The 14691-nt window shown below is 33.4% G+C and overlaps 1 protein-coding gene across 2 annotated transcripts in view; it reads left to right on the top strand.

The window, feature by feature from the left end:
• TMEM65 (transmembrane protein 65) overlaps window positions 1-14691 on the top strand; it is a 74724-nt gene that overhangs the window by 33023 nt on the left and 27010 nt on the right. For both annotated transcript variants that reach the window (XM_058275997.1, XM_004469460.4), the window contains 4 exons: window positions 2993-3060; window positions 10711-10765; window positions 11647-11689; window positions 13564-13669. In XM_058275997.1, the coding sequence (XP_058131980.1) occupies window positions 2993-3060; window positions 10711-10765; window positions 11647-11689; window positions 13564-13669 (272 nt within the window). The remainder of the gene's footprint in view (window positions 1-2992; window positions 3061-10710; window positions 10766-11646; window positions 11690-13563; window positions 13670-14691) is intronic.

Here is a 14691-nt window from a genome sequence, read left to right as displayed (position 1 = left end):
ATATTACAATGTTATGAAATATCTAATATAGTTAAAATATCTTAATATTGTTAAAATATTAAGAAATAGAATTATGATAGAGGTTTCCTTAATTCCCAGGAAAAATTATATATTACTTTAGTTTGGATTTGTTGGGTAACTGCAGAATAAGAATTTCTAAGGAGTGGATGTGGCTCAAGCAGTTGAACCACCTGCTTCCCACATTGGAGGTCCCAGGTTCGGTTCCTGGTGACGCCTAAAAACAAACAAGCAAAGAGATGAAAAAATCAACTCGGGAGCTGATGTGGCTCAGTGGTTGAGCTCCGGCTTCCTACATATAAGATCCTGGATTCAATTCCTGGCCCCAGTACCTCAAAAAAAGAAAAAAAAATTTTCTAGGCACAAGACTAACTAGATCTATATTCTCTGATGGAGAAATTACTTCTGACTTGCTATTTGCAATAACGAAGAAAGTAAAGTTCCTTTAAAACTACCAGGAAAGAAGAGCTTTACAGTACACTGGTATGCTTTCTTCAATCCAGTGTGATTTGAAAAAATTTCCAAGGGAGTACCAAAGTAATGTAAAGCAATTTGGAATTTTATTATAAAGACAAAAGAAGAAGAAAATTATATATTGATGCAATAATTTTGAGTAGGTTGAAAATTAAAGATAAATATGAGAAGTGATTTGTTAACAAATGTTTATAGAATAGTGTTTCTAAAAGGAAACTGAAGAAATCACAGATTAGAAAGATTGAGTTATATAATCAAGAACAAACATATAATTTTAAAAAATCTCCTTAATAACCAGTTCTTTTTCCTCTCATGAGAAGATAATTTATATTAGAAATTAGTAACTTACCCTAAACACCAAAACAATTTAAGAATCCTTTAAGACTTCTGTTCCCCAGGTAATCTTCCCTGACTCTCCCAACCTAGATTCATAAATCTATACCCATAGTTCCATATATATACTATTATTGTATTTTAAAAAGTCATATTAACTGTTTATATGTCCATGCTTTCATGCCTAAATTTTTGGAGGGATAACGATCAAGTCTTATTCTCACATTTCAAGTGTCTAATGGAGTGCGTAGCACATATGAAACACCCAGTACCATGTTTATTTAACTTTTTGAAAATTTATATTTTTTCTTTTGGGTTAAAAAAAAATTGTTATTCTTACGGTACATTTATCTAGGCGTAAGTATAAAAGCAAGGTATATTTTTATAATTCAAAGTGATTATTTTAGCAGTGTGCCTTGGTTTAACTGACAAAATTTTTACTAGGATAGCAGTTAGTCTGATCTTAATGGAATTAACAATTTAAGATATTTATAACTTATCAATTTAGAGATATCATTACAATACCCCAAAATGTTAAGTAATCCTAAAGTTTCAAATTTACTTTGCCATTTTTATGTTTCAAAGATGATCGTAAAAATGATTTGAAGACTTCTTTCCAGAGGTATATTTAAGTAACTTTCTCCTCACTTTAAATGTTTCATTTAGTAAACTTAAAACATTTTATTATACTCTTTTAACCTATCAAACTTGTATTTTGTTTTTGAGAATTGGGATTGTGAATATGCTTGGAAGCTACTTAAGGTAAAATTTTGTATGTCTTGTAGTTAAGCACCTACACTTGGACAGAAAGTCAAAGAACCAAGACTAGGACCTTTAATTGAAAGATTCTGTTTAATTAATTCCTACTTAATTATATAATCTTTGATAGCTTTTAAAATATTCTTTATAATAAAAAATGTGCTGCTTTTTACCTTGGACATCTTAATAACAAAGAAATCTGAAATTTATAGAATATGTGTTTTTTCCTTGATCTTAGTCTTTAATAGTGATTGTGGGTTGAAGAATATTTTTATTACTTCAGTTTATCCTTCCACTGTTGGTACAGAACTCATCAATGTAATAACTTTTATAATTTCTGGACTATATTTTAATCATATTTTTTCTCTGGACTGCATTACAAGAAAAAGATTCTGATGGTACTGAACACATAATAAGTTGGTTTAGTGGGACTACATTTTTTTGGATTTAGTGTAAAGCTCAGAGTTTTGATGTTTATCTAAAAAAAGCCGCAGTTGAACTACTGTTGACTGTAACTTGGCAGTTTTATAGATTAATTAGAATAAAGTCTTTTAACTATCCCCAATGTTTAATCTGTTGTACAGTTGTCTTCAATTCCCTCAATCTGGAATTCTCTTCCTGTCCAGGTTACTGGTCCTCAACTTGATTAACTAATATCTACTGAGCATCTGCTATGCACTGGGCATTCTGCAATGTGCCAAAGATGCAAATATGAAAACAGTGAGGCTACATGTAGAAAAAGTGTATAGGTATTAATTCATTACACTTCTAACATCATGTCAGGTCATTCTGATATGTACTCATAGATAAACTGTGGTGTACTTTTGGAAGGAAGAGTCCAAATTATATCTTGATTTGAATCAAATATTGTTTGTTTATAGTTTACAAAAGCATTTATGGATAATGATTTTATGAGGAGGAAAAAAGACTGCACACAGATACCTAATCTAGATGAGATCACACTTTTTCTAATGTTTATTAAAAAATTGGTTAGTGAATAAATATGACTTGAAATTTGATTCAAGGGATTTTTCATTTTTCATTATTTCTAATTCTGATCAGTTTGATAATACTGAAACAAACAGGTTGATGTCAATAGTAAATAGACAGGTAGTGGTACTTATATGTATTTACTAACTTGTTTTGCTGTTAATTGTATGTCTGAGTGTATGTGTGTCACCAGTAAGAAAACACAAAAGCCTAACACAATTCTCATATGATATGTGTATTTGTTGTTTTCCAATATAGCTTAGTAAGCTATTAGTGAGATTTTTTGGCTCTGAGGATTGGAAAGCAAATTCTGAAGATTCTAAAGCCTATTTAGGAGATCTTAATCTTGTGGTCTGTTTTTGTCATTCTAAAGTTTTAGAAATCTTAAAATATATTTTTCTGTTTTGATGTTTTTCAGTATTCATCCACAATGCGATACCTTTCATAGGGTTTGGTTTTTTGGACAATGCAATTATGATTGTTGCAGTAAGTTCCTTTTCTCACCCCTTCTATTTTGAGAAGAAATTAATGTGTTCTGAATTTTCTTAACAGCTTGTATACTGTATCTATAAAGGTTTAATTAACATAATGAATAAGGCTAATGTTTACTCTATTTCATATAAATTAGGCTATATATAATTTTAAGGTATCATATATATGTAAGAATTTTGTAAAGCATTTAACCTATCATGAACGTATTTATTGGGTCTATATTATCCTGTTCTAATTTCAACATTTTTATTGTTGAAAAAGCATGTAAAATTTTTCTGATTTTCTTTAATTGTGTATGCAGTTCTTATCACATATGTAAGTTATTTTATTATACTTCTTCAGTTTTCCCATTCAGAGTGTTTTAAAGGATGTTGCAATATACAGTCTAGCGTTCAGTCTAACTATTTAACCCAAAAGTATTATAAGTTTCAATCCTGAACACTGTGAACATATCCCCCTCCTGCCTTTGTTCCATAGCACATTTTGTTAATGGATACCAATATTGGTCCAGATTCTAAAGTCAGAAGTAGGTTCATGGTTAAAATAAAAATCTTTGAAAACTGCCCAGTATTCTATCCACTTCTCTTTGGTCTAAGTAAAATGAGCTGATCATAGTCTAGCTAAGGCAATGATCAGTTTTTAGTATATATTTTATATACTTAATGACTATTTTAGGATTATTGAATATGAGGGAAATACATATTAGAGGTGTGTTTTTATAGATGGACGTAAGTAGAGGATTTCATTTCAAAATAGGAATAGAATATAGATTATAAAATTAGCTTAAAGAATACCTAAAATTGGTTCATTCAAGAATGGTTTTTCTTTGACTTTATCTCCATATTGACGAGTATCAGACATTCAGAATGGCCAAGTATTCACCTTGTTGGGGAAAGTAGAGGGTTCAAAAAGTAGGAAGGTACCCTGCTATGTAAACATACCCTGCTATGTAGACAATCCCAGGAGCTGCTCTAGTGTGTACACAACTTGAAGGTGTTAAGTACCCCGTGGAGAACTCTTTAGCAGAGTATCCTATCAAGACTGGATTTCTAAAGATTAAATGAATGTCCCTAAAATATAATTTCAAAACGGTAGTTTTTTTTTAACTGATTATGACATTTTCTGATATACTAGAATCAAATTGACCAATTTATATATCTGCAAATGTGATAAATTTATCCAGCTATTTAGAGCCATACTGCCTTATCTAGAATTACTAAAATCCGAGTTGGCTAGATTATTTAAATAGTTAATGTAAATCAAATCAAATTGTAATGAAAATTTCATTATGATGAATAGTTAATTTATAAGCTATAGTTAAGTCTTGATGTGTTCTTGAATGGATTGTCTCAAAGCTTCTCCCTAGCACGTATTTCATTGAATTTTACATGAATTCATTTAACGTTTCACGTTCTTTATATTGACAGCCAGTGCCCATATTTTATCATCTTGATAACCATTTTATTTTTCATCTCAGAAGGGCAGACCTTAGATATTCAAAAGCTGTAATGCTAATTTTCACACAAGGAAGTGTTGAGATGATGTATTCTACATAGAGAAGATTGTAGGAACATTCTTCAGAATAAGGAAGCTGGGTTAATTCTTAGACCCTGAATATGACCTTTATCAGATGGTCTTAATACTTTATCGTATTATTATTTTTTAAATAAATACCTAAACTAACAGATACGTATTTAAAAACAACTATCCCCTCCCCCCAAAAAAAGGCAAACCCACATTCTAAGTCAAAGTATTGTAGTGTTGTTCACTACTTTGTGTTACCCTTGCCTCTGTTGTATTTTTTCTAGGCCCAAGATGGTTGTCTTCAAATTAGTAGTATTTGTTACTCTAGTTTTATTGAAATTCAGTTTTAAGGACTTGCTACCAATTTTTATTTATATAATATTGAAATAAATATTTAAATCACTGATTTCAGTACCTTGAAATATATAAGAGTAATAGATGTGGCAAACATATTACCTTGTGATAATTGTAAACTAATAAGAGACTGAATTTTCAAGAGGGTTTTTATAATAGACATAGAAATATATAACCATAAAATCCATGATAAAAGAAATAAGTGATCATTATTGTCATAAGAATGTTTTTTACCTTTTAATTTTTTTAAAACACTGATTGCTTCCTAACATTGTAGGACAGTTACGACTGTTTGAGATAGTAAGTTAAGAAGATAATTGATTCCTCTTTTCTGTCATGCCACAGATATCTGATGTTTTCTTCCTTCATGTTAGGTGTACTCTCCTGGTTGCTACCCTAGTTGTAATAATAAAAACAGATTCCTTAATAGCTTCTTGGAATATTGTTAGCTGCTGTTCATCCTAAGTTTTGATTTCAGGGCTTTTTATTATTTTTTTTTATTTTTGAGTTGTTTTTTTTTTAAAGCTAATAAATACTGTAAATAATTTTATTAAATTTTTAAAATTTCTTATTTCAATGTTATGAAGTAACTCTGTTAATACAAGATAGTAACTACAATAACAGTGAGTCTGCTTTGTCTGTGGTTACACTCCCACCTTATTTTTATTCATTCTTCAATCTTGAGGGACTTGGGATGATGTCCACTCTTACTGTTTCAGGCTGAGAAGGTTCATAGATATTACGGGGCAGAGAAAAGGAATTGTTTTGCCTGAATTTGATGATACTCCTTGTTTTGGGGGTGGGACTGGTCCATCATTATCGTTTTGTTAGTTGTCCAGGACAAGCCCTAAGAATTGAGTTCCTTTTTTTTTTTTCAAATGTTTAAAATATTTTTTATTTTTTTATTTTTAAGGAAGATTTAGATTACATAAATGTTACATCAAGACTATAGGGGACCTTCCCCCCAGTTCCATGGTCATGGTGGGTGGAGATTCACATAATAACCAAAAGAATATTGAATTCCCATCCTGGGGAGCTCGGTCATTCTCTAATGGAACAACAAGAATTTCCCAAGTACAGAGGCAATGGCTAGTGAAGGAGGATGGTCCTTTGACGGGCCCTTGATATTGATGACTTGCTTATGAAACTTTACTCCTGAAATTGAAACTTAGCCTAGTATTACAGGTTGCCTAAGAGTTACCTCCTGAAAGTCTCCTTGTTGCTCAAATGTCACCTCTCTCTAAGCCGAAGTCAGCATGTAAATGCAATAATGTCCCCCCAGTGTGAGACATGACTCCCAGGGATGAGTCTCCCTGGCACCAAGGGATTCCTACCAAGCTCCAACTAGCAGTGCAACTGGAAAAAGACCTTGACCAAAAGGGGGAGAAGGTAAAGACAAATGAGTTTATATGACTAAGAGACTTCAAAGTGAGTTGGGAGGTCATCGCAGAGGTTACGCTTATGCACATCTCAGCAGGATCTCATTGACTGCCAAATTAGACACTACCCCAAATAGTGGGGCTCCTGAGGACTCTGGAGACACCCATGTCCTACAGTCATGGCAGATAGCTCAGGAGTTTGATGCCTTGCCAGTGGGCTCTACTTTGAAGTTTGTGTTCCCCAGTGTGACAGAGTTGGACTCAGTTGTAGTTTCCCTACAAATGCCTTTTCTGTCCCTTCTATTTGATCCTGTAGTTGGTTCTGGAGTTGGTAGGTGTACGCCCAAGAGACTTGAATCGTTGGGCTGTCCGTGTGCCAGCTGGGCCCTGAGCCTCAGCAGACTTGTAGCGCCTACTCTCCAGTTCATTGGACTCACCAAGGACAACTAGCAAGGAGGTGATGATGTACAACCATCATATCAAGGAACCAAGAGAGTCTACAAATGCAAGCAGGAGAGTCCGATCCATTGGCCATATGGGACTGAAGCGTTGTTTCAATTAGAGGTAGAATGGGCATCACCATCTCAGAATCCTGAGGATTGGGGAATGAACTATGGACTAGAGTGGACTTACTGTGATTCTAGCAATGGAAGAAATGATATCATTGATGTGGAGGCAGTCGCCACTGGAAGTTCAAGGTCTGGGAGAGCGAAAAAGAGGTATAAAATGGGGGCATTTTTGGGACCTGAGAATTGTCCTGAATGACAATGCAACAGCAGATACAGGCCATTAGATATCCTTCCATAACCTATAGAATTGTGTGGGAGAGAGTGTAAACTACAATGTAAACTGTAATTCATGCTTTGTGGCAATGCTCCAAAATGTGCTCATCAGTTGCAATGAATGTACCACACTAATGAAAGATGTTGTTAAATGGGTAAATGTGGGCGGTGTGGGGAGTGGGGCATATGGGAATCCCCTATGTTTTTTATTTAACATTTACGTAATTTAAATATCTTTTAAAAATATATATTAAGAAAAAGTATAGGGATTCCCATGTGCCCCATCCCCTCCCCATCCCACACTTTCCTACATTAATATCTTCCATTATTAGTGTGGTACATTTGTTAACAATTGATGAACACATATTGAAGCATTGCTACTAACCATGGAATATAGTTTACGTTACAGTTTACATTCTTCCCCTCACGATTTTGTAGGTTTTGACAAAATGTATAATAATGGCCTCTGTCTGTCATTGCACAGGACAATTCCAGTGTCCTGAAAATGCCTCCATGTTACACCCATTCTTCCCTCTCCCTCCCCTCAGAACCTCTGGTGGCCACTGCCTTTATATCACTGATAAGTTCTTCAGTTGCTAGAATAATAATAAGTCTATAATAGAATAATAACAAGCCTACCTTAGTCCATTGTTCATTCCTCAATCTTGAGGATTTTGGCATGGTGATGTCCACTCTGTTTCTAATTGTGAGGGGGCTTAGATCCCATGGGGCAGATGGATCGAACTATCTTGCTTATAGTTGCAGAAACACTCTTCCTTGGGATGGGCTTTGTCCGTCATCATCTCATTAGTAGTTGTCCTGAGAGATTTCAAAGTGAGTCCGGGGATCATTCCAGAGGTTATGCTTATGCATATCTCAGCAGGATCTCATTGACTGTCACAGTAAACAGTACCTTAGGCATGCTCCAGAGACATCTAGACACTATAAGCAGGATGGACAGGCTTCAGAATTTGGCATCCTGTCAGTGGGCCTTACTTTGGAATTTATGCTCCCCAGTGTAAGAGTTAGACTCATTTAGTTTCTCTACACATGGCTCTTCTGTCCTTTTTACTTGAACCTATAATTAGCCTATAGTTGTTAAATATATGTCCCAGAGGCTTAAATCTTTGGTTTGATCATGTGCAGATTTAGCTCCGAATCTCAGCAGAGTTGCAACACCTCCTGTCCATTTGAGTTGCTTTTTATAACATATTTGAGCAGTGTTTTTTGGATTATTTTTCTTACAATTTAATTGGGATAGAAGTTACTAGAATTTTGAAAGAGAGTAATTGTTTTAATGTGCTAAACCAGGTCTGAGTTTAAGCCAACTAGTATTAGACTTATTTATACTTTCTACCTTAAATAAACATAAAATTTAACATAAAATTCTATGTAACTATGAAAAATAGTGAAGAGGTGGATAGTTCTCAAATCATCTTTGACTTTATATGAGGTTGTTCATGCTGTTAAGAGCTCCAAGTTTCTTAAATTCAACCAAATTTTAAGCACTTAAATATATATTTTGAAAAGATTCTTCTTGCATCATTCCTAATGATTTACTGCTGTTCAAAAGGCTGTATTTATTTTTATACACTGCAGCTATCACGTACCCCTTTTCTATAATGCTATGTTCTTTTGCATCAATATATAAAGATACATATTTTCATTCTTTTTTTTCTCCCAGCTTGTTTTTCTTTTCAGTTTTCTTTTTTTTATTATTATTCTTCAGTAATCCATTTATTTGGATAGCTTCACAATCACAACCTTGTAAAAAATTTTTTTTTTTCCTTTTGGTGGTACTGGGGATTAAACCTCTGGGACCTTGTATATGTAAAGCAGGTGCTCAACCACTGAGCTACACACATTCCACTCTTTCTGCCCCCTCCCCAGCCTTGTAATTTTAAATGCCGTAGCCTTTTTAAAATTTATTTTATTATTTATTTATTATTTATTTATTTCTCTCCCCTCCGCCCTCCCCCTGTTATCTGTTCTCTGTGTCCATTTGCTGTGTGTTCTTTCTGTCTGCTTATCTTGTTGTCAGCGGCAAGGGGGAATCTGTGTTTCTTTTTGTTGTGTGATCTTGCTGCGTCAGCTCTCCATGTGTGCGGCGCCATTCTTGGGCAGGCTGAAATTTGTTTCGCGCTGGGCGGCTCTCCTTACAGGGCGCACTCCTTGTGCGTGAGGCTTCCCTACATGGGGGACACCCCTGCATGGCATGGTACTCCTTGCACGCGTCAGCACTGCGCCTGGGCCAGCTCCACAAGGGTCAAGGAGGCCCGGGGTTTGAACTGCGGCTCTCCCATGTGGTAGACGGATGCCCTAACCACTGGGCCAAGTGTGCTTCCCCCTGGTAGCCTTTTGTGCATCAGGCTTTTTGGTCCATATTGAAATAAGAATTATATTTTAAAGGGATGTATCTAAAAGTCCAAGGGAAAAGAAAATTGAGAAAAACTTAAAAATCTGGGAAAGTTTTATAAAGACTTGGTGGGTAATATAATACTTCAGAGTATTTTTTCTTCCCTGCACAAATGTTATTTGAGATTTTTCAATTTTTCTATGCATTTTCAAACCTTAGTATTTAAGAGAGGTTCTTGAAAATTAAGTCTACTTATGGCAGCATTACCCAAGGATTAGAATTGGATTAGGCACAACAAACCCTAGGATTTCTTCCTTATTCTACTTAATAACTAATTAGAATAGTTTAATCTCTCCACCTTTGTTACCTCTTCTTTGAAGTGGAAGTAAAAGTACAAGCTCCTCTTTTATTAGAGGAATGATGATATAGATACTATATGTTAAAATATCTCAATAAATAATTCAGAGGAAATACAATAGGTCCTTATTTTTACTATAGATTTATTGTACTAAATGCTGTTGCTGTTTATACATGAATCACATACTCTCACTTCTTTGTGATCAAAGAACTAATTATTAGAAGGATAATTTAAGAAGGCTGATTTCTTGAGTCGTGGAAACTAGTCTGTTTTTTTATGGAGTAAATGGTATAAACGTATCATTCTGTTTTTTTTTAACAATCAGTTTTTACATAATTGTTCAAATGCATCTTTTTTTTTCTGTTGGCTACAATGGCAGATAATTTGGAATGTCCAGCTGAGGGACAGAGAGTCATTTGACATATTCCAAGTATCACATAAATGAGGAAATTGTTTCTTGACCCCTTTGCATCAATCCTTAGACTATGATGGCCCTTAAAATCAGAATGTAACATGCTAAGATCCTATTAAATTTATTCTTATATTAAACTTAATCCTTTGAAATTGTATGAGTTAGTCTGTGTTCGAAAGAGCTTTAAAGCATCTTTCTTTGTGATAAAAAATATCAATTCTGGAGTTTCAATGATGAATGACCTTGCTATATATATGTTGCTATTTTTTATGAAAACCTAATTTCAATCAATAAAATGTTATTGATATTTCTGCATGAATGCATTTATTTAATAATTAAGTGAATTACTATATTTGTGTATATTATTTAGCTGCAATAACATTGACATATCTACTTGTTTTTGTTTATGCTTTGCTAATTCTATCATAGTCATTTCAGCTTTAATTTTTAAGATTAATTTTTTTGTTATCTTTTTTCAGGGAACCCAAATTGAGATGTCTATTGGAATTATTTTGGGAATTTCCACTATGGCAGGTATTCAATAATAGTAATATTATTCCACTGGCTCTATATTTGTAAAATATTTCAGAAGTTTAGATTTAGAAGAGGCTAATTTACTTGAATAGATTTACTCACTGAGATGTCTGTTAGTTTGTCCTATAATCCTGTTTTTCCTCTTAATTTTGTGTGTGTACCACTTTTTTTCTGAAAAATTTTAGATACTTTATCATAGCTGATGGGCAACAATACTCTGCTATATTGACTATGTTACAACAAGTTTTTCTCTTAATGCAGTATGTTACCTCACAAACCTCCCTACTCTGTCTTTCCATTAAATTATTTATTTTCGAGTTTGGTAGAAAAATCAAAGAAGGAAATACAAAATTGAACATCTAATTTGGTTTAATCTCTTTCTCTTATTCAATTTCCATTCAATTCTTGATGGTGGTGAAATTTGAGAATGGTTCTGTGTTGTATTTATTGTATACAGAGCATGAGGTAGGTGAGTTAAAGAGCCATTTCTTTTTTCTTCAGTTTCTTGAATTTCAGAGTCATACAGAAGATTTTGCTTCTTAACTTCCAGATATCCACAGTCCCTTAATTGAATGTTTTCTGAAAGATACAACTATAAAATATTATATAGGTGTTTTAATATTTAAACTAAAATGGAAAGTGGCTGCCAAAACAGAAAAAGATCTGCTTCTTAGTGGAGGTAGAATACTATACTCTCAGAAAAATTGCATTCTATTTTTAAAATCTTGAGATTTAGAGATATCCAATCAGTTACTTTGGATATAATTGTAGTTTAAGAAATGTGGTGCCTCTTCTTTCCAGTGTTTTATTGGCTATATAGTGATATAATGATATTCTGACTTTTAGGTAATAATTCACTTGTCCATTTTTCAATATTTTAGCTGCTGCTTTGGGAAATCTTGTGTCAGATTTAGCTGGACTTGGGTAGGTTCATTCATTTATTTGTGTACGCACACTCTTTTCTCCTTCCTCTGAGAAGCATGAAGAAAGGGGACATATATTTTTCTTTGTGTTTTAGAATTGAATTTTTAAATTTACTATTCTAAATTAATAATACTAAATATGTGCATCAGAATTACCCAGGGAGCTTGTGAAAATATAGATGCCTTGGTCGGCCCCCAGACATACACAGTTGGTATCTATGGGGATGGGTAGGCCCTCCCATTTGTGTTTAATAATATTCTCAAAGAATTGTGATATATTCAAAAATTTTTCTAAAACTATCATACTGTAAGCAAAACTGAATTTTCATTTACTGAAGTATTTATATATATTTTCGGGACATCTCCAAGGGTAAGACAGGATTAAAAGTGAAAACTCCCAACATCATTCCACGTCATCCACTTTCCACTAATTTCAAAGATGAGGTATATAGCTCGAGTCTGAGGATACTAACTGGACATATTTTCTAGTGAGTGGAACTTTTAAAGGGAATAATGTCCAAAATATATGTGGGTTTGGGCCTTTTTTTCCTCTCTTTATTCCATGTGGCAAGAATGATAAGACAGACTGAGGATGTTTACTTTTTGAGAAAAGACCCAGCTTTCTCCTTTCTCTTTTTACCTCCACTTTTCCAAGTGGCAGATGTCCTGAGGCTGCTTTCTGAGTTTGGGGACAAGCTTGCAGTATATAAATTAGACCAGTCTAGCATTAATTATTGTAATAAACACACTCCCTCTTGCTGTCTTTGGCTTTTGTTTCTTCCTTCCTTGGTTCATTAGAGTGATAAGTTTTGAGATTTGGAGTGGGCTTGGTAGGTGTCTACTTAGTCCTATTGAATCTAGGCAAAGGTAGTTTTATAAGTGATCTGACTCTGTATATTAGAGTTTTGTATGCACTGGTGTTTAAGGCCTAAGCTATTTAAAAAAAAAATTTTTTTTCTTTGCTTCTGGGCCAAGGCAGAAATTTTATATTACTGTGATTTCTGGCATAAGTCTATCATGATATCACTCTTTAAACACTCCATTTCCCAGTTTCTAACATTAGAGGTTCATAATAGTATAGCCACTTTTACAGCTTTCTGATATATTTACTAGAACCAAATGATCTAATAGAGTTTTAAGCCATTTATTTTTAGAGTACATAATAAACAATTATTCTTTATTAGACATGAAGATTTTGTTGTGTCTATATTTAAGAACTATTTCCCCCTCTACCTTCTTTCTCTATATCATTAAATAACAAATGCCACATCTTATTAATTCTTAGATGTAACTTTTTTTCGTAAGTTAACACTTCTGATGTTGGAATCCATATTAAAATAGATGGTATGCATATTTTTATTTAATTGGTCATATTTTTTCTCATAATTTGTAAAATATGCTAGTGGTCAATAAGTGGTATCAACTTAGAATTGATAAAATAATTGAGTTTGCTTTTAAAATATAGGCAGTTTTTCTTAGTACATCAGTCTGATGAGTTTGGAAATTTTTGGCTTATGATGCCAATTATTAATTTATATATATGTTAAAGTATTTTGCTTTGAAATTGGAATAAGTACAGAAATTGTAAATGTAAAATATTTCTATGTCCTTTGAGTTGGTTGCTTTTTAGGAATGATAGAGAATAATTGCTCTAAGTCAACTACTCAACTACTCAACCTATGTATTAGGTAGGTTAAAATGAAAATGTAAAAATGTTTAAGCCAAATTTTGGAGCCAGTTACAGATATAAAATTATCGTATTTCCATTTTTGGTAATGGGATTTTTATTATCTGAGAACATTTGTGTATGTTTTTGAAAACTTACATTATTTTCTGCCATCTTGTCTTTTTTTATTTTTTTATTATTTTTTTAAGACTTGCAGGCTATGTTGAAGCTTTGGCTTCTAGATTAGGCCTATCAATTCCTGATCTCACACCAAAGCAAGTTGATATGTGGCAAACACGTGTTAGTGCACATTTGGTAAGTATTTGTATAGTTTATGATAATGAATTTGGGTAGCTAGGACAAGACAGTGTATTGGTCTGTCCCTTAAAAAATTTGAGATTGAAATTGTTTAATTCCTTGTTTTGTGTGGGTGTACTTGCCTTTTTTGGTTTATTTTTTAAAATTACACAACTCATATCAAGGAGTATCTGCTATGTGTTAGAGACTGAAGGACATAAAATGAACTCATTTAGGTAGAGAGCTAGACATATAAACAAATTATAATTTAATGTGACATAGTCAGCAGTAGAAGTGTCCATAAGATACAACAATGTCATAAGTAAGGGATTAGTGCTTACTAATGGGGAGAAAGTTCTTTTAGATTTCTTGATGATTATTGGATCTAAGCTGATTTTTAAATTATTGATGAGACATTTACAAGGTGAACAAGAGCATTCCAGGTATACTGACTAGGAGATTCAAGGGCATGATAAAAACTGTGTGTTTAGAAGAATCCAAGAAATTTGGTGTTGCTGGAATATATGCAGGAATCGTGGGTAGAGGAAGCAGTAGAAAATAGCATTGGAGAAGTGTGCATGGATCAGACAGAAAAGGCATTGTATTTGCTATGCTAAAGAGCTTGAACATCACATCTAGGTGATAGAGAGTCAGTGAAGAGTTTTAAATAGGAAGGAAACTGAATGAGTCACGGATGCCACCAATTAAGTCAAGGGAAAAAGGTAGGGAGAACAAGTTTGTAGGAAAGAAAATGAGTACTGTTTTGAACATGTTGAATTTGAGATGCTACTGTGACATTTAAGTGTTGATATCTAGTAGGTATTGGGATTAAAAGTCAAAAGCTAGAGAGGTCTGAATTACAGATAATGACTATCATCTTTCATTCATCCAATGAATATTTATCGTTTACCTATATGCCAGGTATAGATCTAGAAACTCTGAATAAGTTAGTTAACATAACAAGATTTTTTCCCTGCTGCATCTTGTATTACAGCAAGAGGGAAATAGACAATATACCTGATAAACAAGAAGCTTATTTA

The sequence above is a fragment of the Dasypus novemcinctus genome, chromosome 14 (genome assembly GCF_030445035.2).
Source record: "Dasypus novemcinctus isolate mDasNov1 chromosome 14, mDasNov1.1.hap2, whole genome shotgun sequence".
NCBI classification, from domain to species: Eukaryota; Metazoa; Chordata; class Mammalia; order Cingulata; family Dasypodidae; genus Dasypus; species Dasypus novemcinctus.
This window is presented reverse-complemented; position numbering and strand designations above follow the sequence as displayed.